We start from the raw sequence: 22,221 nt of genomic DNA, 5'->3' as shown, positions 1-22,221 counted from the left end.
CTCATCTATAAAGTGAAAGGTTATCTCTAAGGACCCTCCAGTTCCAAATACACATGATCCGACAGAAAGCGAAGGCAAATGATTTTCAAAGGACTCTACCGTAATGGCTGATTACCAGAGCCTGGAGGTTGGGCAAGCGCACCTTGTATTCCTCCTGAGGCCTCTTCGATGGGACTTGAGGTCTACAAAAGAATGAAGAAGAGCAAAGAAAGGAGGTTCACTAGAGGCAGACATATCATCAAAAGGTAGAGCTTCTTGGTGTTCTTAAACCTTGAAAATCTACACAAGGTACCTATATCTTTTATTTTAAAAAAAAGAACAACAAATCTTCTTCATAAACAGTAAGTATTTATTTGCACTGTATTCTCCTCATCCCAAAAAACAAGACTCCCACTTCCCATTTTGAGCACTTTCCCCCTCTTCAAATCATTACCCCTTCCTTACCCCAAATTTCCATCAAAAATGTTTTGGTACTGTTTTGATCAAAGAGTCTGTAGAAGAATCCTGATCAAAAAGGGGAAAATACAGAACAGAATTTTAAATTCTTATGGGATCCAGACTTTATGGATCCATTAAGGCTGATAAACCCCTAAAACTATTGCTGTGAGATAATCTTTAAACTTTAAACCAAAAATATCCCCTGAAGTCTACTTTAAACCAAACAACAGTTTAGCTTAACTAGTAAAGGATGTCTGCGCTGAACATTGTGCCCTTTTAAGAACTATCTATACAGGATCAAACTGACAACAGTTACTCGAAAGAGTAGATAGGAAACTTAGGGGATAATGAGTTTATGTTAATGTGGGAAGAACAATTTGGAAAAGGAGGGTAAGAATGGTTGCACAACTTGAAAAATGTAATTAGTGTCTCTGAATTGTACATGTAGAAATTGCTGAATGGATGTATGTTCTGCTGTGTATATTCTCAACAACAAATAAAAAAATTAAAAAATAAAAAAATGTTTTGGTTCTTGGGAGCTTTATCAAAATAGCCAAAGAAGGCTGAAAAGATGGCCCAGTCCGCAGAACTAATCCATGGGGTGAGAAGTCAGGACAGACAGTGGTTCCTTTTAGAGGGATGCAGTGACTGGAAGGAGGCACAAGGGGATCTTTGTGGGACTGGGAATATTGTTTTATGGAGCCCTGGTGATGCAGTGGTTAAAACGTTTGGCTGCTAACCAAAAGGTTGCCAGTTTGAACCCACCAGCCACTCTGAGGGAAAAAGATGTGGCAGTCTACTTCCATAAAGATTACAGCCTTGGAAGCCCTATGGGGTAGTTCTACTCTGTCCTATAGGGTCGCTGTGAGTCAGAATTGACTTGATGGCAATGGAGATTTTGCTTCCTTGATCTGGGTGACGTGGTTACAAGTTTTTGGAAGTTCACTGAGCTATATACACTTAAGATCTATTCACTTTTTACTATATTTATACTTTAATAAAAATTTTCTTAATGGCCTGGCCTGCTCACTGTAAAATTACATTTAAAGAGTTGTTAATAACAGAAAACTCTGATTGTTTTCAGAAGCACAGGCAAGTGGAAATTATACTTTTGGATGCATCACTGGATTGTTCGTATCAGCCAAATGCTGCAATTGACGTGTACAATGCCCCCTTTCCTCCACCACATCTTCCATGTTGGTAAAAGACCCTAAAATGGTGGTAAGTTGGGGAGGAGAGGGAATTATGTAAGTAAATAAGAGAATCTAATGAGTTCCATTTTGCAAATAAAAACACTCTGTGCAAGTAGGTTCTTGCAAAAGCTAAGAGAGATTCCTGAGAAAGGCTGGTGTACTGGACGGCCTCAGATTTGGACCTGAACCCTTGGTTCTATTTCCAGTGGCTTGCCCACCACTGCAGCTTGGCAACCCTGGGTTAATTCCCTCCGTCGCCAGTTCTTCACCCAGAAGAATATTCTTCACCCACAGGCCTACTAGCAGGCCTTCTCTCCCCCACAGAAAGGATATGTGAATTAGGCAACATGAATAAAAGTGTTTTGAAAAAAACTACAAGGTGCTGTACAAACACAGGACCACAGTTTTGGGAGAAACTGCACACGATCATTCCTTCTTAAAGATCTTTTCCTCAGGTGGTTCTTCAAGGCACATGTGAAACCATGGATAAGTGAACATTATATACTGTTTTTACATACAAGCTATTTTTCTCAATCAAAATGATTTAGAAAGGAAGAAGGTAATGGAGAAGGCAGAAAATATACTTTACCCTGAACTTTGACGATTTTACCTCTAGAGCTAAGTTTTCTTGAGCAGTCGAGGAGTAAAAATACTCATAGTCTGGAGTTAAAAATTCATCTGTTATGTCCTCAGAAGATTCCGGTGAACAAGTTGATTGCACAGACTGATCCTATTAATAATGTAGGAAATCACTCTTAAGCTGGTATTCATCGTGAACAAAGCCCTTTAGAGTTGGCGGCAGTGTGAATAACCAGGTTAGCTAAAATTGCCCGGCAGTCAGGGTGGCACTCTCCCTAGCTGGCTCTCCCTGTCTGCCCATCGGCCTCTGCCTGCCTTCCTGGAGCCCCACGGGGGGAAGGGAGACATCCTGAGTCTCAGCGTAGGAATGAGCAGGGGGTTAGGGGACTTTCTACTCTGAGAGTCTAAGTAAGGAGAGAGGCCAGAGTGATGTAAAACATTTGGAAATAAATGCAAAGGGTGATGGTAGCACAGCATGGTGAGTGTAATTAATGTCACTGAATTGTACAATTAAAAATGGTTAAAATGGCAAAATTTTTGTTTTATATATATATTTTACACAATAAAAATGATAAAGAAAAGCCCTACACAGTTCAAGCTAGGGACTGGATTTAAACACCCTAATCTCTCAAGGGTGTAGACGTCGTCCATACATTGGCATCTTGCTCCAGATCAGGAGGCTGAGGAGGCTCAGAACTCAGCAGTCTCAAGTATTACCATTTAGCAGCAAGTAAAGGAGCATGATTTTAAAATAGCAATGCAATCTCAGTAATAAAAATAAAATTAAAAAGCAATAGCTTTTCTTCCAGCATCTCTGCCCCATCCTTTCCTTTTCTGGCCTGATCACCACAAGGCCAGACAACTGGCTTCTCTCCCCACCTCCGATCATCCCTTTGCAAAGGTTTTGTGGCTCATTTCCTGGGACACTGGTTTTGCCACACGCTTCCCTGCCTGCGCACTTAACAGTTGCTCCCCTTTCCCTCTCACAATAAACTGAACTTTTCTCCGTCAAGCCTGGCCTCCCCCTTACTGTCCCAACTTTCCTGACTAGACCTGCTTCTCCAGCCAAGCCAGTATGCTTAACACGGGCACGTTCTCCCAGCCCTCACATGAGAACAAGAATAAATTGTCCTTGTTAGGGATTTGTGTGCTGTAATTAAATACATAATATGTTCTTTGAAAGACTTCTAATTATATCACAATTGTATTTTTTTTATTGTTTCATTCTCAATTGCTGTTTTTATTCATTAAATGATTGTGGCCTCACGTCAATGGCGATAAAAAATTTTGGTTCCTTAATCTGGCTGGACTGTGGCCCAACTGCCTGCTTCAAGGGCGTGTTAAACCCCTGAAGTGAGGCTGCAACCTCAGCGCAAATGCTAAGGAATGAGTGGACCTCACGAATCCCGCTGAGGGGCAGCTGTCAGGCATGAACACTTCCCTTCACCAACTCTGAGAGCTTCACCTGAATTTGGGTCTCAGAGCACATTTCAGACGAAGGCACTCTCATCACAGCCCTGGCTTTGCTCTTCCTATCTGTCCAGTCCGACCTCAGGCACCTGCCGGGTTCTAATCTTTGGTATCTAATCTTGCACTGGGCTTTAACAGATGATCTTGTCTGCCCTACTAGACGGTAAGTTCAAGGGCTAGAGCTGAATCTGACCCTTGTGTGTGTTCTCCAAGCTCCAAGATACACATTGATTTGAACTGACTCAAAAGGTATCGAACGGGGGAAAGACTGCTTCATTCATGTCAGGACATGCTCCAACCAAAAAGAACCACTATAGATATTATTTCAGTGTCATATTGCATAACAACAACTCAATTCTACTTTATTAGTTCCTTGGATTCAACTTGGCTCTCCAGGCCATGTTACTTACGCTGTAAGATTTCTCAATGACCACGGATGTGTCAGAACTTGCTTGAAAGGCTTCACTATGTTCTGGCTGCTCATTCTTTCTGAGGGACAGATGCCTGGCACCTAACAATTATAACACAACCAGGGCCAAAGTCACTCAGTGATACTGGAAGGGGCAGAGGGTGGCGTTTTAAGAGAAGAGATGTGTGTGTATTCTGCTAAGGGTGACCATGTCCCACACATCGGTTAGGTCCAGAGAGTGGGGACTGTTAGTTTGGCTGGCCCCAAAACGCAGCCCTGGGTCATCCACCCCATTGCCCACCCATTCATGAATGATGTTTGACAAGGAAAAGATTCTAAATACCAAAAATACCCAAGGCGACAGATTTTCTGCCTAAGATAAACGATCATTTTAGATGTGTCCTTCCTTGGCCCTGACTGCAGGCAAATTACCAGGAAATACAGAGCCTTGAGTTTTAACCTGCAAATCTATACAGCGATGACGACACATGTCATTTGACTGGCCGTAGGCTGCTCTGGCATGGCGGCTCTGGGAGTGAGTGCATGTATTTCCGACTTAAAATGCAATGCGAAGCAGCGGGTAGTAGGGAGTGGCGTCCACCACTGCCCAAGGTAAGAAAAGTTCAATTCCTTGCCAGGTTAGACCAAGGACCAGGGTCTGTGTATGGAGATTATTTTACTTCCTTTGGACAAAGGGATCTGCTCCAGCAATAGAAAGACTCAGGAATCTCTGGGTTTCTTTACCTGTAGGGGGGAAGGGCATGCTACTTTCCGCTGGAATTCAAGGCTCCCAGACAGGTGGGAAAGGGGAAAGGACAAGCAAAAAGGAAATATGCCAGAGGTTTACTTATTTTTGAGAGCTGATAAATGCATGGAGCTCACATATCGCGACTCCCCCGAATGAACTTACTGGTGAAGCTCCGAGGCCCAGGCTGCTCACCAGGCTGGTCACTCTTGTCCGTTTTGTCACACTTGCTGTTCCCTCCTGGCTTGTCATTTTCCCTGGGATACTCTACCACCTGCTGCCAATCCACGCCCTCAGGGTTCCTAGTGGGGGGCTGCAGCAGGGGATCAGGCTCTTTTCCAGCCTCACTCTCTAAAGCCACACCACTCTGAGGATGCCAAGGAGGTACCGTGAGCTGCCCAGCAGCTGCTCTCTCTGCCATTTCTTTCACCTCCGCTGGGCACAAGAGAAAGCGGCGTTTAAAACATCATCATATACACTGGGGGAGAAAGTTTTCCATTCTTAAAGAGTGATGTAATACTATCACAGCTCCTATCGTCACAATGATTGCCATTTTATAGTTGCACCATCCTTCGCTTGCCCTGTTTGGCTTGAAGGGGAGAACTGATGACAGAGCCAGGGAGGGGCAAAATTTCAGTCCGTTCCCCCAAACCACGGCCCTTGTCAGCGAATTCCAGGCTGGAAGGCAGCAGAAAACTTGTAGATGGACCCTCCTGCTGTGGAGATTTTACAAGAAAGTGACACCTGAAGTCTCTGGTCTGTAGCGACTGGTAGACAGGATTCTGAGCTTGTCTATCCTTTCTAGGCTATGCTGAACCCATATTTTGGGGGTATGTGTTTATATGTGTGTTTTCATTCCAAATGTTCTACATTTCCGCTAATGTCACATAGCACTAGTATTAATAGACACTGCATCCCGTTTTATCTTACATGATAAAACTGATACAGAAGGATAATGCCCACAGGATATGTTAAGGTGACACAGCATGCTACATGCTGTGTATTGCTTTATTACATTTGCTATGTAATATACCTGTACCAAAAACCAAACCCGTTGCTGTCGAATCTATTCCGACTCACAGCGATCCTATAGGACAGGGCAGAACTGCCCCATCGGATTTTCAAGGAGCAGCTGGTGAATCTGAACTGCTGACCTTTTGGTTAGTAGCCGATCTCTTAATCACTTTGCCACCAGGGCTCCAATGTACATATGTATAACATAATGTTTCCTCTAAAGTCTAGAAATGAAAAGAGCATTTCCCTTCTGCTGTCTGTAGTCAGAAGCGCCTTGCTTTCAAAATGGGATGATCTATTCGAAGAAAATAGTGTGGGAAGATATTGCTACAGTTATGAACAGTGCAAATAGCTATGTACTTAGAGATAATAACCAGGTTAGAAATATATCTTAAATTTCATTTTGTCTAACAAAACCCATGTCTTTATACTTACTTTTCCATTTTAAGTGTAGCTCTTCAACTTCATGATTTCTTGATTCTGGATGATAGATTTCAGAAGACACAAATTCCATATTGATCCTAAGTTGTATAGGTTTTTTTGGGTTAAGGGTGGGGGGCAGGTGGACAAAAACACATCAGTTTGCTCAAGTTTCTGACAGTGCCAGCCCACCAGCCAACCCGGAGGCACTGCCTCCTACTCCGAGCCATTCCTGGGTTGCAATTACTCGTGCCTGCCGCAAGAGGGCACCAGCCTCCCTGACATTCAGACCACAAGACTTCTTACCCGGTAGAGTCCCGGCCAGGGCTGGGTGTTCCCGGATGACCCTGCAGGTGGCTTGACACAGTGAAGAGTGCACTGCTTAGCTGTGTGACTTTGGCCTGGGCACTGGACTCTCTAGGCCTTCCGTGACTAAGAAATGAAAGGATTGGGCTGGAAGATCTCTAAGGTTTATTCAGTTTCCAAGGCCAGGCTTCGTGATTCTAAAAATGCTCTTAGGAAATCAGAGGTCAAAGAAACCTACCATTGAAATGGCTTCACCAGATAGAATCCTGGTCCCTGGGCTGTTGCAGAGCTCCCGAAAGCCACCGAACACAGGTAATGATGGTTCAGTAACTGTTTCTGCCCTTTTATCAGAAATCTGTGGTAGGAGGCCCCCCCCTACATATCAGTGTTAGCACAATAACTAATATTTGTAAAGATGGTCTTAAAGCACCAGTGATCCTGAAGAACATTCGGAGATCTGCAGCTTAGCTTCACTGAGTTCTGGGCCCTAGCCTCCCACTAGCTAGCTGTCTGACTTTGGCAAGCTTTAAATCTCTCTGGGTTTTGGTTTCCTCATCTACAAAATAAACGAGTCCTTTTTTGTCTAAATATCCCATCATTTTTTATATTTTGTTGTTGTTTTTGGGTGCCGTCGAGTCGATTTTCAACTCACAGTAATCCCATGTGACAGAACAGAACTGCTCCACAGACTGTAATCTTTACAGAAGCAGATTGCCAGGTCTTTCTCCTGCAGAACTGCTGGGTGGGTTCGAACTGCCAACCTTTGAGTTAGCAGCAAAGTGCTTAACCATTGTGCCACCAGAGTTCCTATATATATTTTACCACTTACTAAACTAACTCTTCAAAAATGTATGATCTGTGGCATATATATGAATTCCCTGTTACCTGGAATGCCCTGTACTCCCCAGCCAAGCTGGAAGACAGACTACTGAATCAGAGGGGTCAGATCTGAGGGGCTTCTTTTTTAAAGAGCAATTTGGCAACATCAATCAAGAGTCTTTAAAATGTATATAACCTTTGACCTAGTAATTCTACTTCTGGCACTCTATCCTAAGGACATAATCCAAAATGCAGAAAAAGCTTTATTTACAGTCACTGCATGCAGCCTTGTTCCTAACAGGAAAAAAGAATGAAACAAGCTAGTATTCAGCAAAGAGGGTAATCCAACAACTTCAAAATAAGTTTACAGGGTGTTATTAATAATGTGTGATAATGCTCATGTTCTACTAAAAAGTGAAAAAAACAAGATATAAAATTGCCAGTATGTGTATAGGAGCCCTAGTGGCACACTGGTTAAGAGCTCCGCTGCTAACCAAAAGGCTGAAAGTTCAAATCCACCAGCTGCTCCTTGGAAACCCTATGGGGCAGTTCTACTCTGTTCTATAGGGTGCTATGAGTTGGAATCAGCTCGATGGCAATGGGCTTTGGTATATGCATATAATTAAATTTTGATGTTTTAAATGTATACAAAAAGACTAGAAGGATAGATGGCAAAATGTTAAACTTTTCTTTGGCCTGTATTTTGTTCTTTTAGGATGAGAGGGTGAACCTGGGCAGAGGAGGCCAGAACTATAACTTTTGTGTGTCATTTAATAGCTACAGTCTCACTCCATCTGCCTGAGTGTCAAACCCTCTGATGCCAGTAAGATGGTCCTTCACTAACTCCCTTCATAAAAGTAAAATATACTCATATAAAATGATTGGGCATTCACCTTGATTCTACTTTAATATGTATACTTCCCAACATGAAAGGAACAGCAAACTTGTTGTTAGTCTCTGCCATCATGGGTAGAAAACAGAAAGTTATCTTTTCTTCAGGAGAACTGACTTCAATGCTGTGGATGAATGCTGCCATTTATCAATTACTCAAAGAAACACTAAAACTGATATACTTAGTCTACCTTGAAAAACAATTTTTTAATAATTCCCTCTATGGAAAATAAAATTTGTTTTACCTAAGTTCTGAAAAACCAAGTGTAGATACATGCTCTTCTTCCAGTGATCTGGGCTAAAACCATACCACGTTATTTCTCTGGCTGGAAGGCAGAGGGCACAGGGTAACTGAGATTGTTCAGCTCCCCGTCCAGTGAGTGAGGCCTAGTTTGAACAACCCTGGTTTCCAAACAGCCTGGTTCCTGGAGCACGGCCAAATAGAATACCTGCCAATTCTTTTTATAAAGAAAACAATCTGGGCAGTTTGGGAAAGACAAGCTGTTTTGCTTTTGACAACTGATGTGTTCTGATTAACCTCGCAGCCACTTTAGCTTTGATGTCTCCCACAAGCTTTCATCACTTTGCTCCTTTCCGCTAGCTTAACTGGGAGGATCTACCAAGACCTGTTTCTGCATTACTCTTCTTCATCCCTCACAGCCCCCTGATCACCAGAAGATCATGAAGTGTCTTCAGGGCCACATGGGAGCCCAACGGCACAGTGACACAAAGAACAATAAAACATGTGACCCACCTATCAGTATCTGGATTCCTGCTTCTGTCCAAACTGTCCTTGGCTCCTTGAGTGGGCGGAGGTTGTTCACCTCTGTTCTGTTTTCCTGAGCCACAAAGAGTCGGCAGCTTTAAAAGCAGTAAACACATGTCAGTCAGTGCTTTGATGAGGGAATTCCTCTCTTCTTCACTCTATTTTCAAAGCCATTCTTGCAAAATGTGCAGAAATAACCACACTTCCCAAAATGATTTCCCTTGGCATGTTTCATATCTCGTGCCCTATCTTTTACCTGGAGTCCTTTACCCAGGAATAAAGGGAAGCTGACAATATGTTTTCTTTCAATATGATTAACATTTTAAGAATTGAGAAATTAGAGGAATGAATTTCAATTGTCTCAAAAATTCACTTAAGCAGAAATACCATATTCCCTGATGATGCTAGAAAAAGAGGGTGAAGTTTTTAAAGAAAAGGTAAATACGGTATAATTGCTCTGTACATGGTCATATGTACCAGTAAATGGGCTCTAGGGATGGCTGCCATCAACTCCTACACTCACTGTCCACACTTCTGCTCCTGCTACCAAGAGATGGAGTCTACTTTGTCTCCCCTTGAATCTGGGCTGGCCCTGTGACTTTCTTTGACCGAAAGAAAGCAGCAGAAGCGATACTGACCCAGGGCCAGGACTAGCTTTAAAGAGGCTTGGCAGCTTCTGCTTTTGCTTGAGAAGCCAGCTGCCCTGCTGTAGAGAAGTGTGGGAAAGACTACTTGTTGAACAATGAGAAGCCAAGTGCAGAGAGAGGCCACACCGAGGAGCACCAAGGCCAGTCATGTAAATGAAGCCTTCTTGGACCTCCTAGCCAAGCCCAGCTGCCAGCTGAATGCAATGGAGTCAGTGGACCCAGTCAATGCCACATGGAACAGAAGAACCCCCTAAGTGAGCCCTGTGAAATCCCCAACCCACAAAATCAAGAGAAATAATAAGCCATTGTTATTTAAAGCCACTAAGTTTTGCACTTAATTTGTTATGCAACAATAGATAACCAAAGCATAATATACAAGAAAATGTATAATTTATATTAGTTTATAACTAATAGTTTTCTAGAAAATTCGAATTTTCAGTGGAGACAGAATTATTAGGGTCTAAGTAAATTCTCTGTGCCTTCTCTTTTTATAAAAAAAAATGCCAATGTTTTTCTAAATTTCCAAGTGAGACCTGAAGCCTCACTGGGATTCCGTGTGAAGCAGTGACAGAACCTAGAGGAGGAGTCAGGAGACCTGCCCCTAACCAGCTGTGGGCCTGGGCAGTGGCGTAGCAAGTGGTGGGGGCAGTGAGAGCTGTCTGCCCTTGGCAGGCAATAAATGGGTGCGTTGTAGGTAGAGAATTTTCAAACAATAATAAAACTCAGTAGAAGTTGGTCTGCTTTTTACCACCATGGCCTGGCAATTCTAAACAATGTCTGTGATAAAATCCTTCTTCCAATGAGCAGATCTCTCCTACTCCACCTCCATCTTAGTAAAAAGCCACTGGACCTCGGGAAGCTGAAGTCACTGAGCTTGAGCTTCATGCTCTGTGAAATGACAGAGTTGATCCATCTAAATTTCTGTAATTCTAAGAACAGCCAACTCTCTACATGTGAACTTGTTCAAGTCCACTCATTCCTTCAATGACCATTAACAGAGAACCTAGTATGTGCCAACCACCGTGCTAGGTGCTCGGACACCGAGTAAGACCTGGGCCTTGCCCTTAAGGAACTCACAGATGAGCCGCTCTGCAATCTCCCTGAGCCTCAAGCTGAACCTCCCAGGCTAATTTCTATGGCATTTTCACCTCCTCGGAGGTGTCTTCTTCAACCACTGGCTCCCTCTGCCTCCCCCACCCCTGCCCCACTCAGTGTTTGAACTACTTATGGGCAGAACTTATGGCTCACTCATCATCATATCCAGGGATCTAATGCAGCTTCTGGCTCTATAAATGTTTGTTGAATGAAAGAATGATGAAATCAATGAAAAAGTAATTTAGGATAGAAATTAATACCTACCCAAGACAGCTTACATAGTAAGTAGAACCATATGAAAGTGCCATATTCTTGACTGTCTTGACCTATAAAAACAGCAATTTCATATGGTTCAACTTGATCTATCTACAGAGAAGAATATGAGCTGTGTCTTGGGCTTCGAATGGGATGTGGAGAGTATCTACCTTGAAATTCCATCCTAGAGGCCTTCTTTCCCAAAGCCAAGAAGACCCTGCCATGAGTTGGATGCATCTATATGCCAGCCCCAGCATACACGTTAGAGGAAATGTTAAACCCACCCCCAGGGTCCTGTTTAGGCTGCCCCTGCCTCCCACTTCTTAGGTTTACCTGATGGCTGTTCTCTGACTGATCCCCCGGGCTTTCTTCAGAGTCCTGGGTAAAAGGGGTGAAAGGCTTCCAGCCGAAGTCACTTCTTTTCCTGGATCTTTTGCCAAAATGTCCCCCTTGAAAGTCTCTCACTGTCCTTGGAGACCTCACTAGGGATCGGGAATTGCCACTGGTGTCCAGCTGCTGGTCCCCTGAGAGCAGCATGACAGGAGGGATGTAGCACAAAGATGGGGGACCCAGAGCTAAAGGCACAAACTCTCTTGAAGTCACCCACAAAGACCTGTGCTCCTCCTGCTCCCTCTGGATCAGCTGAATCTTATCAATTTTCTGCTGGGTAGTCCTCAGCAAATCGGCGTTCTGGTGCATTAATGTCTGTGCAATCTTTAGGTTCAACACACACTTACTGATGTACTCCTCAGTCATGGACCTGTTGCTCACATTGCCCTTGGCTTCTCTGGTAGGCTCATGTATGTTGGGTGAACTAAGTGAACCATTTTCCCAGTCCCAGTCCTCAAAGGAGAGCTCTGTCTCAGCTTCCAAAGAGCTATCGTCCTCATCGCAAAGACAGCATGCCTCTTTCTCCATCTTGTCCAACTCTTCTTCCATGGACTGCAGGTCATCTACCTGGGTTGGTCTCTCCTCCTCAAGAGATGAAACAGAGCCCGGGGGCTCCTCCTCTTTGTTATCTCCCACATCCAAGCAGCCTGAGTAAATTTCATTGATTTCAAAGCTGTAGAGGCTCGCCTGACCTGCGCTAGGGCTCCTGGCCTCTTCCGCCACAGAAAACACAGGAGAAGCAGCACCTTCGTTCTGAGTCTCCCTGGACACCAGACTTGGATCTGGGGCCTGAGCATCTAGTGCTGCTTTCTCAGTGGGAGAAGAGTAACCCCTTGGTGAACGAAGCTGACTGCCTGTTGAAAGAATCAATAGTAGGGTTTCTTTAGAAGAGCAACATGCAGCTGGTTAAAGTGGTCACATGCAGCAGCTAAGCAGCCTTGGCTTGTTGCCTGAGTTGCACGAGAACGCAGAAAGAAGCATTTTACAATCCCTCTCCCTTCCCAGGTGCAGAAGACTGCCGGATACCTCCACGGGAGAGAGGGTATTTCTTAACCTAGGCAAAAGTTCCCCGATTGAACAAAGTTTTTAGGGGTTGAAATCCTAGGGGAGGTGTGCTAAGCTTCATCTGTAGTGTGTTCAAAATATGCATAACTGTCAGGACATGCAAGCTACCGGCCCTTGAACCTAATGACCACATCCATAGCTTTCTTTATACACACAAGAGTCTGACTGTTTGTGCCAGTTAAAGTTATGCTTTTGGTGAGCATCTGATAAATAAGCCAAGAGACTGCCCAGGAAGCATCATGTGAGGAATAATACCTCAAAAAATAATGCCAGGAGTGACCACCCACCACCCCTGGTTGATGAGTGTATGGCTTGTACAGAACGGGATGAAGGAGCCAAAGTAATGAGAGCTTGGGGGGCTCCTCTTTAAGCCTCCAGCCCCGTCAAAAGGAGGGTCAGAACTGAACGGTCAGAAGGCCTAGGTACCAGCAATCCAACAAGCTCTGCAACCCTGAGTAGGCCACAACCTCTCTGAACCTTGGTTTTCATATCTGTAATATGAATGCATTAAGCTGGATGACTGCAAGGTCCTTTCCAGCTCTAAATTCTAAGGTTTCCAAATGCACTTAAAAGCAGTAAGGCTGTAGAAAAAAGATTAGAAGGAAATACCAAACTGTTAATGAATTATTTTAAGTGGCAAAATTAAAGTGTTAAGTAATTTTCTTCGGTGTACTGTTCCAAATTTTCTACTGTGAGCAGATAATTGTTTTACATTTTTAAAAGCATCATTTTTAAGATAAATTCCTAAAAGTAATGATGCTAGGAATAAACTGGTTGTTATTGCTTAGCTCTGAACCCAAGCAGGGAGTGTATGAGCCCAGAATGTTTAACTTAATGATTTTAAGGATCTTGACTTTTTCCTAAGGCATCCATCTTCTCCTGGCATAAGTTACGGCTACAGTTTGGGAAATCTCATTAGTTGGCAGCTCACGTGATTCTCAGAACACATTCATGTCAAAGCGATGCTTAACCTGTGGGCTAAGGCCATACCGGTTTCTTTCAGCTCTTTTATTTCCAAGTTGGGGGGCTCTTTTGGGTGCTCTGAAGTCAATCCCAGATAGACGTTGACATCAGGATGGGGTTCATATCTCTGTACTCTGGGGCCCTCGGCTGGCTGAGTTCTCTGGGTGCCCATAAAATCCTGTAAGACAGAAACACTATCAAGGATATATTTGCGGTCATCTGAGTGTCACTGATGTTTTTAGAAAGAGATCCAGGTATCAGATAAACCCCCTCTTACTCCTGTAAGGTAGACAAGACACACTGGTTGTAATTCTCATTAGGCAATTCATTGTTATTACAAATATTTTTCAAATACTAATGATAGGTGCCATTCATTTGACCTTCACTATGTGCCACAGTGTGCCCCTACAATGCACTGAGCCTCCCAGCTCCCCCTCCTATATTCCCTGCTGCCCTCACGAAGCTAAGCAATTAGGCTTTTCTCAGGAACACAGAAAGGATGTAACAGAATGGGGATGTTCCAAAACTTCTTACACCTGTGGTCCTTGCTCTCTAGCTCCTGACTCCCCTGAGACAGGTAAACAGAAATAAACACACAAATGACTTCAGGGCTTACCTTTAAGTCATTCTTCAGAATATACTGGATATCCTGAAGGTTCATAGTTCGGTCTTTCTGCTTGACCTGGATGCCTGACTTAACAATATCATAGTAAGGTTTCGGAAGCCTGACATCAGCTTCTAAATAATTTCCCAAGACTACAGCTTCTTTAATAACTGAGCCATCTAAGCCATTCCAGGGTATGTTGTCTGTACGAAAAAAGTCACAGAAAGGAGTAACATTAAGAAATCAAATGATTCTAGCAATATATCCTAGAGAAATAAGAGCCGTCACACGAATAGACATATGCACACCCATGTTCACTGCAGCATTATTCACAATAGCAAAAAGATGGAAGCAACCTAAGTGCCCAGCAACAGACGAATGGATAAACAAACTATGGTACATACACACTATGCAATGATAAAGAACAATGATGAATCCGTGAAATATCTCACAACATGGATGAATCCGGAGGGCATTATGCTAAGTGAAATAAGTCAATCACATTAGGACAAATACGGCATGAGACCACTATTATGAAAACCCAGAAAAAAGGTTTACACCCTGTCTTAGTCATCTAGTGCTGCTATAACAGAAATACCAAAAGTGGATGGCTTTAACAAAGACAAATTTATTCTCTCACTGTCTAGTAGGCTACAAGTCCAAACTCAGGGCATCAGCACCAGGAGAAGGCTTTCTGTCTCTGTCAGCTCTGAAGGAAAGTCCTTGTCATCGATCCTCCCTAGGTCTGGGAGCATCTCAGCGCAGGAACCTCAGGTCCAAAGGACACGCTCTACTCCCGGTGCTGCTTTCTTGGTGGTATGATGTCCCCCATCCCTCTACTTGCTTCTCTCTTTTATATCTCAAAAGATATCAGCTTAAGACGCTATCTAATCTTGTAGACCTCATCAATATAACTGCCACTAATCCATCTTATCACCTCATAGCGACAGAATTTACAACAACAGGGAAATCACATCAAATGAAAAAATGGTAGATAATCATACAATACTGGGAATCATAACCTAGCCAAGTCGACAAATATTTTTGGGGGAGACAATTTAATCCATGACACACACAGAAAGAAAATCTTTGATGGTTACAAGGAAAGGGAGTGGTGGGAAAGAGAAATCACTAACGAGATATTAGATTAAGTAGTAACTTTGGTGAAGAGAAAGACAGCACAACATGACCAAGGCAAAGTCATAGAAACTTCATAGACACATCCAAATACCCTGATGGACCAAGTTACTGGGCTGAGGACTGGGAACCATGGTCTTGGGGGACCATCTAGGTCAACTGGCATATGAATTGGAAGTTCATAAAGAAAATGGTCTACATTTGACTTTGGTGAGTAGTGTCTGAGGACTTAAAAGCTTGTGAGCAGCCATCTAAAATACATCTACTGGTCCCATCTTGTCTGGAGCAAAGGAGAATGAAGAAAATCAAAGATGCAAGGGAAATGTTAGACCAAAGGACTAATGGACCATAAGTACTAGGGCCTCCACCAGCCTAAGCCCAGAACAACTAGATGGTGCCCAACTAGCACCACCTACCACTCTGACAGGAATCAAAATAGAGGTTCCCAGACAGAGCGGGAGAAAAATGTAGAACAAAATTCAAATTCACAAAAGAAGACCAGACTTACTGGTCTGACAGACTGGAGGAACCCTGAGACTGTGGTCCCCGACACCCTTTTAACTCAGAACCGAAGTCACTGCCAAAGTTCACTCTTCAGCCAACAATTACACAGGTCTATAAAACAAACAATAACCCACGTGAGGAACATGCTTCTTAGCTCAATCATGTAAATGAGACCAAATGGGCAATACCTGTCCCAAAGCAGACAAGAAGGCTGGAAGTGGCTGAAAACAGGAAGGCCAGGTAGAGAAGGGGAGAGGATTGACACATAGTGGGGATTGCAACCGATATCACAAAACAATTTGTGTATAAATTGTTGAATGAGAAACTAATTTGCTCTGCAAACTTTCACCTAAAGCACAATAAAAAAAAGAAATCGAATGAAGCTGGGTAATCTTAGTCAAGTCACTCCTTTAAACATTAGTTTCTCCCAGTAGAGAAACTACCTGCGGAGCTCAATTACACCTGAGAAGCCACTTTACCTATTTACCAGGGAGATCCCTGCCTCAGAAACAGGAAATGTCAGCATCATGTACACATGGAATCCCCACTGGCCGACATGCAGACCAGAAGGGAATCTGGTGTCTGCCTTGAGGATTGTGCTCTTTTAAAGAACTATCTACAGGAGATCAAACTGACAACAGCCAACACCAAAGGTCAGACAGGAAGCTCAGCGGGTTGTGAGTTTATGTTAATGGGGGAGGAACAACTCAGAAAAGGAGGGTGAGAATATTTGTGCAACTTGAAGAATGTAATCAATGTCACCGAATTGTTCATGTAGAAATTACTGAATGGGTGTATGGTCTGCTGTGTATATTTTCAACAACAACAAAAAATAAGTAAGAAATTATTTTAAAAAAAGAAGAAGAAGGGACTCTGTGGTAAAGTAAATGCTTCAAGGTATCAGACTGGGTAGCCCGAAGTGTCCATCTCACGGAAGGCGCGGTTTTGCCTCTAGGATTGTAAAAACTGCTAAGGAAAGCTGACTCTCCCTCAACCCCACCTTCCACCCCTCACCTCCCTCACAACTCCCCCCCATCCCCCCTCCCCATGAGTGTGCTCCTACTGTTTTATGTGTGTGTGTGCACCCACATGCTTCCAGCACTGACATCCCTGGCTTCAGATAGGTGACTGCTTTCTTCACACGGGAGTCCTTAGGTTTAGAGGGCCTCCATTTCTTCAAGGGACACTGCTTATGCATACACTGGACCCTAGGTATGTTTGATTTCATAGTTCACGTCTCAGAGGTCAGTCTTATCCCCTCGTTTACAAGTTCTTAAGAGGCCACCTCAGTTTTAAAACTTTGCTTTGGATTAAATGCATTATCACTGACAAGCCAACGGGTGGGTTTTGCTGGGTCTTAAAGAACAGGTTAAAACAGAAAGATTTCTGCAAGATCATTTTATGTCTTCCTCATAAGCACAAAGAACTTTCCCTGAAGAAATGCCTTTTTTCTAAGTCCTGCATTTTCATAAAACTAAGTAACTCCTGGGGGAAAAAAATCCAACCTGAGAACAGGGACTTTGGTCAACCATTTATGCGCTACTTGACGTTACCTGTTAAAATCTCCTGCACGATCATAGAAAAGCTGTAGATGTCCGACTTCACCGAGACAGCCTTCTGTAAGATCACCTCTGGGGCGGCCCAATTGTACAGCTGGGTCGGGAGGGGTACTTGAGTCAGGTCTTTGTGTGCACCTCCATCCTGGCTACAGAAGAAAACACACAAAGCAGGGCTCATGTCTTAAACGATTGCTGTGATCACTACGCAGTGTATTTGTGAAATATTTGCCTCTGAAGACTGGCTGGCAACCTCCTTGAGCTTTTGGAGACCTAGTTAGACTCTGAGCTAACCCACACTGTCTCTGGGATGTTCCAAAACCTGCAATCGCTTACCATTCCTACCTGACCTGGCCCTGCCTACCCTCCCATCTTATCTAGCCATTGGCCCCTGCTCACCCACTCCACTCAAATCCCAGAAGGCTTCTTTCAGTTTCACCAACATGCCAAGCACATTACCACTTCCAGCCTTTGTACTGGTGACTTCCTCTGCCTGGCATGCTCTGATCACAGATCCTGGAATAAGTGACTCCGTCTTATGGCGGGTATTAGCTCAAAAGACACCTCCTCAGAGAGGCCTTCCTTGACCACCTAATCTGAAGGAGATCTGTTTTATTGACTTCAGAGCACTTATTATCTGTATTTTTTATTCATTTATTTATTATTATCCATCTCCACCCCAGTAGATAATCAGCTCCATGAGAGTAGGCCCTTTACCTGTCTTTTATACCACTGCATCCTGAGCTTGCAACAGGGCCTCAATACTTACTGCGAAGTAAATGAATGTAAGACTCTTCCAAGACATCTAAGATACAACTATTGGTCTCTACTCGTCCAGAGCAAAAGAGAAAGAAGCAAACCAAAGATTCAAAGAAGAAACTAGTCTACAGGACAAACAGTCTATACGAACCATGGCCTTATCTACCCTGAGACCAGAACTAGATGGTACCCAGCTACCACTATCGACCATTCTAATCAGGGCCGCAATAGGTAGACCCTGATAGAATGGGAGAAAAAATGTGGAACAGAACTGCAAATTTCTTTAAAAAAAAAAAAAAAGACCTACTGGACTGGTTGAGACTGGAGGACTCCCCAAGACTATTGCCCAGAGATACTCTTCAAACCTTGAACCAAAACTAACCCGAGGTTCACCTTGTAGCTAAATAACAAAAAATAATGAGTATCACCCATAAGTATTATGCTCCTTTAAAAAATCACCTATACGAGACCAAACGATCAACAATTACTTTAAGACAAAGATAAGAATGTAAAGGGGCAGCGAAACTAGATTAATGGAAATGGAACAACCAAAATGGAAATAATGAGGATGTTCACACATTGTGAAGAATGTAACCAGTGTCACTGAACAACTTGTGTAGAAATTATTGAATGGGAACCTAACCTGCTGTGTAAACCTTCATAGAAAACACAACAAAATATTATTTTAAAAAACTCTTCCAAGACCCTGCTGCTCAAGCCCTAACTGCTTTATCAAAGCCTTCTGGGGCCTCCAACTCCTCCTGATGGCTTATTTTCTGAACTGCTATCCTGTTGAGAACAGGCCCTCTCAGTCCAGCACTCAAAAGGTCACATTGATTTGCATGAATAACTCAACTTCCCAACCAGACTCCTTCACAGCTAAGTCAGAGCATCCTAAATATCTTCCGGGCCAATAAGAGTCCACGGGGTGAGGTCTGCACTGACTTCCACCCACAGCTGTCAGGAGCATCACTTGAGATCACGGATGTAGAAACACTCTGTGAGCCATGAAGCATGGTGCCAAGTAAGAAACTGATATGAACATTATGGTAAGCACGCAGTAAGTCTTGATGAATAGCTGGTTGATAAGAATTACATTTTTAAAACAGCAAGTGACAAGAAGTTCTTTGTTGATCTGGCTTAAAGGTAGATTTCTGAGGATGGCATAGTTATAAAAGCTGGTACTGACGTTTTAGTTGTATTGCTAAAGGGCAAGGCACTTATAACCAGGACTTACATCCTTTCTCTCTCACTTCCTCTCACCTTCCTTCTTTACAATCCCTCCTTCCTTCTCTGTTAAAGCTAGCTGGGGGCTGGGGGGTCCTTTCTTTCTGGCTGTCACTCTAGGGCTGATACTTTTCTAGGCTTCAGCTTTAACATCATTAAAATTACATTGGCTGCAGCTACATGACATCACCTCCAAGGTCAATTCCAAATCTAAAGATTCCATTAAGGAATCGAAGAGTAGGAAAAACTGCTGTATCTCTTTTACACCAAGAGATGGAGCACTACCCTTGACACTGACACTGAACAAACTGACCTGCCCAACTAGAGTGTTACCAAAAATAAACGTGGAATTGAAAGCCATTTTGGATTCTTGGATAATCAGCTGGTGTTACCAGCTTTCAATGAAGGGCACACTGTTATGGCTGCAGCTGCTTGCTGACTGATATTTCCACCTGAAGCTCCATTCTGAGGTCAACAAGCCCAGACGAGAACTCACAGCTTCCCACCACACTCAGCCCCTCCGGACCTCCTGCTGGCGCTCATGGACCCCCTCACTTGACCAGTCTGTCAACCCCAGATGCATAGTGCATCTCATACCTTCCCCTTCCATTCTGGTTCCCTGGTCACCACCAGGCCCCACTGTGTGGCCTCCTAGCTGGTCCCCCTCCCTCAACATCCAATTCATCTTGCTCCTGTAACAAACAGGCATCATCTATCACCTGGTTCTAGCCCCAGATCTGCCTCTAACCAGCCAGCTGGCTGACTTCAGAACCTCTCTTCACTCTCTGGGCCTCAGTTTCCTCATCTATAAAAGAACAGGGTTGGGCGAGGCCATCTCCAAAGTGCCAGTTCACTCCAGGATTCATATTTCTATTAAAGAACGAAAGCAGAAGAAACTGTTATACCTCCATTTTAACAACAGATGGCGCTCCATCACTGACAGACAGTATGCAGTCTGTCCCAAACCAAAAAACCCCTTGTCGTCGAGTGGATTACAACTTGTAGTAACCCTATGGGACAGAGTAGAACTGCCCCGTAGGGTTTCCAAGGAGCGGCTGGTGGATCTGAATTGCCAACCTCTTGGTTAGCAACTGAACACTTAACTACCGGGCCAACAGAGCTCCGGAGTCTGTCCCAGTCTTCCGAAAAGACTCTTGTGTCTTGTTACAAACAGCAAAAAAGTCCAAACCCTTTAGCATCCTGCTCCTGATGGCGAGGCAGCGCAGTGGGGATCCATCCTCCACTGCCCAGAGCCTAATGCAGGAAATGCGGGATCAGCCCCTAACTCTCAGAAGGACGCTGACTTCCAGGGAGACCCTCTTTGGAAGTCAGGCTAGAGGTTCCGCTTACCTTTCCATCATGTACTCCAGGTTGGTCAGCCTTGCTTCCCCCGTGGAGACGATGTGGACAGCATAGGAGCTGAGGGAGCGGTGGACAAACCCCCGGGAGTGCAGGTATTTCAGAGCGTCGGAGATCTGGAGCAGCAGCTGCACAATCACCTCCATGTGCAGCACAGGGAACTGGGACCGCTGCAAGCGAGACAACCAAGGACAAACGGACCAGGCCCCCGACACTGGAGAACACTTTGTAATTTCCAAAGTCATTTCATTTTGATCCTCACAATTACCTAGTAACCCCATTTTACAGATGGGGAACCTAAAGCTCAGTGGGCCACTGGACCCAGGATCCCGGGATCCTGGGCTCCGTCCCCTGGGCTACGTTGCCTCACACCTCAAAAAGTGAGGAGAGAGTTCTCAAAGCATGTGCACCCAGGGCCAACCTGGGGCAAACTGGTGGGGAAAACCAGGTTTGAGCCTTCCCCACTCACCAATAAACCCACCCAGCCAGTTAGCTAGAAATGGGTCTGTGCTTTCTGGTCTGTTGAGCTCTGAAATGTCTGATAAAGTAGCAAGACTGACAATAATAAAATCACACTCGTTCTGACTGTGTGCCTGTAAGCCTTAAACAGTGCATGATAGACCCTTGTGCAAGTAAAGAGGTAAGAGATTTCTCTTCCAGGCACGCACAAATGGGAACTCTACAGTTGAGGCAGAGGGAAGTGGGGAGGGCAGCAATCCCGAAGGCAGCCACCTACCCTTTCGTGGAGGACACTGAACAGAGTGCCGACGGAGATGCGCTCATACACGAGGCGGGTTGTCTCCAGGTCCTGGGACAGGCACACAGCCATCAGCTGCAGGAGGTGGGGGTGCCGCAGCTTGCTGCAAGAGAGAAGCAGCTTCAGATGGGCAGGGGGAAGCAGGACAGGATGAAAAGATGGGTGTTGTCCTGTCTTCTAGCCCCTTTGAACAAATTCTAAACAAATCCCTTTCACCCGTACTGTTTTTCAAAGAAAACAGGGTAGGGGATGAGGAGTCGGGGGTGGGAGGGTCTCTGTTGTGGAATGTGTGGCCTCTCGCTGATCAGACCTCAATGACTTAAGAGTCATCAAGGACTACAAGGACAATGTCACTAAGAGCTACTGAGCAAGATACTTTGTATATAACATGTCAAATCCTAACAACCACCTGCAAGAAACGTTATCACACTTATTTTAGAGAGGAGGAAGCCAAGGCTAGGGAAGACAGCAGGAACTTGCCCCAAGTTCCCCACCCCATTCAGTCTCATGTCAAAGCCCACACTGTTATACGCATCCAATCAGCTTCCTTGGGTTCTGTTTAGGCTGATTTCCCCAAAAGGAAGGATTCAACCTATCAAGAACCTGGGCCCATTCCAAGGCCTCTGTGGCACTGGTGTGAAACCATGAATTGAGATCCTGGCCCAGCAAGAGCTGAAGGACCCAACCCTGGAGCCCCAGGAAACCTAAAGTACTGAGGCCCGTGGGCGTGTCCACCACAGTGGAGGAGACACCGAGATTGCATGCACAGCCTTGCTCTGTGCAAACAGGCAGCCACATGCTGTCCTAAATGGGCCAAGGCAGAGACTGGGGCAGGCCTCAGGGGCTGTAGCAG

General features: G+C 44.4%; 1 protein-coding gene across 1 annotated transcript in view; it reads right to left on the bottom strand.

The window, feature by feature from the left end:
* TEX14 (testis expressed 14, intercellular bridge forming factor) overlaps positions 1-22,221 on the bottom strand; it is a 112,667-nt gene that overhangs the window by 24,048 nt on the left and 66,398 nt on the right. The window contains exons 9-21 of the mRNA XM_023732720.1: positions 21,348-21,471; positions 20,603-20,781; positions 17,264-17,415; positions 14,082-14,272; positions 13,493-13,643; positions 11,381-12,291; positions 9,039-9,145; positions 6,575-6,700; positions 6,284-6,369; positions 5,000-5,269; positions 4,091-4,191; positions 2,242-2,361; positions 116-182 (exon numbers count right to left, since the gene is read on the bottom strand). Of these exons, the coding sequence (XP_023588488.1) occupies positions 116-182; positions 2,242-2,361; positions 4,091-4,191; positions 5,000-5,269; positions 6,284-6,369; positions 6,575-6,700; positions 9,039-9,145; positions 11,381-12,291; positions 13,493-13,643; positions 14,082-14,272; positions 17,264-17,415; positions 20,603-20,781; positions 21,348-21,471 (2,585 nt within the window). The remainder of the gene's footprint in view (positions 1-115; positions 183-2,241; positions 2,362-4,090; positions 4,192-4,999; positions 5,270-6,283; positions 6,370-6,574; positions 6,701-9,038; positions 9,146-11,380; positions 12,292-13,492; positions 13,644-14,081; positions 14,273-17,263; positions 17,416-20,602; positions 20,782-21,347; positions 21,472-22,221) is intronic.

The sequence above is a fragment of the Trichechus manatus genome, unplaced genomic scaffold, assembly GCF_000243295.1.
Source record: "Trichechus manatus latirostris isolate Lorelei unplaced genomic scaffold, TriManLat1.0 scaffold00054, whole genome shotgun sequence".
Taxonomy (NCBI): Eukaryota; Metazoa; Chordata; class Mammalia; order Sirenia; family Trichechidae; genus Trichechus; species Trichechus manatus.
This window is presented reverse-complemented; position numbering and strand designations above follow the sequence as displayed.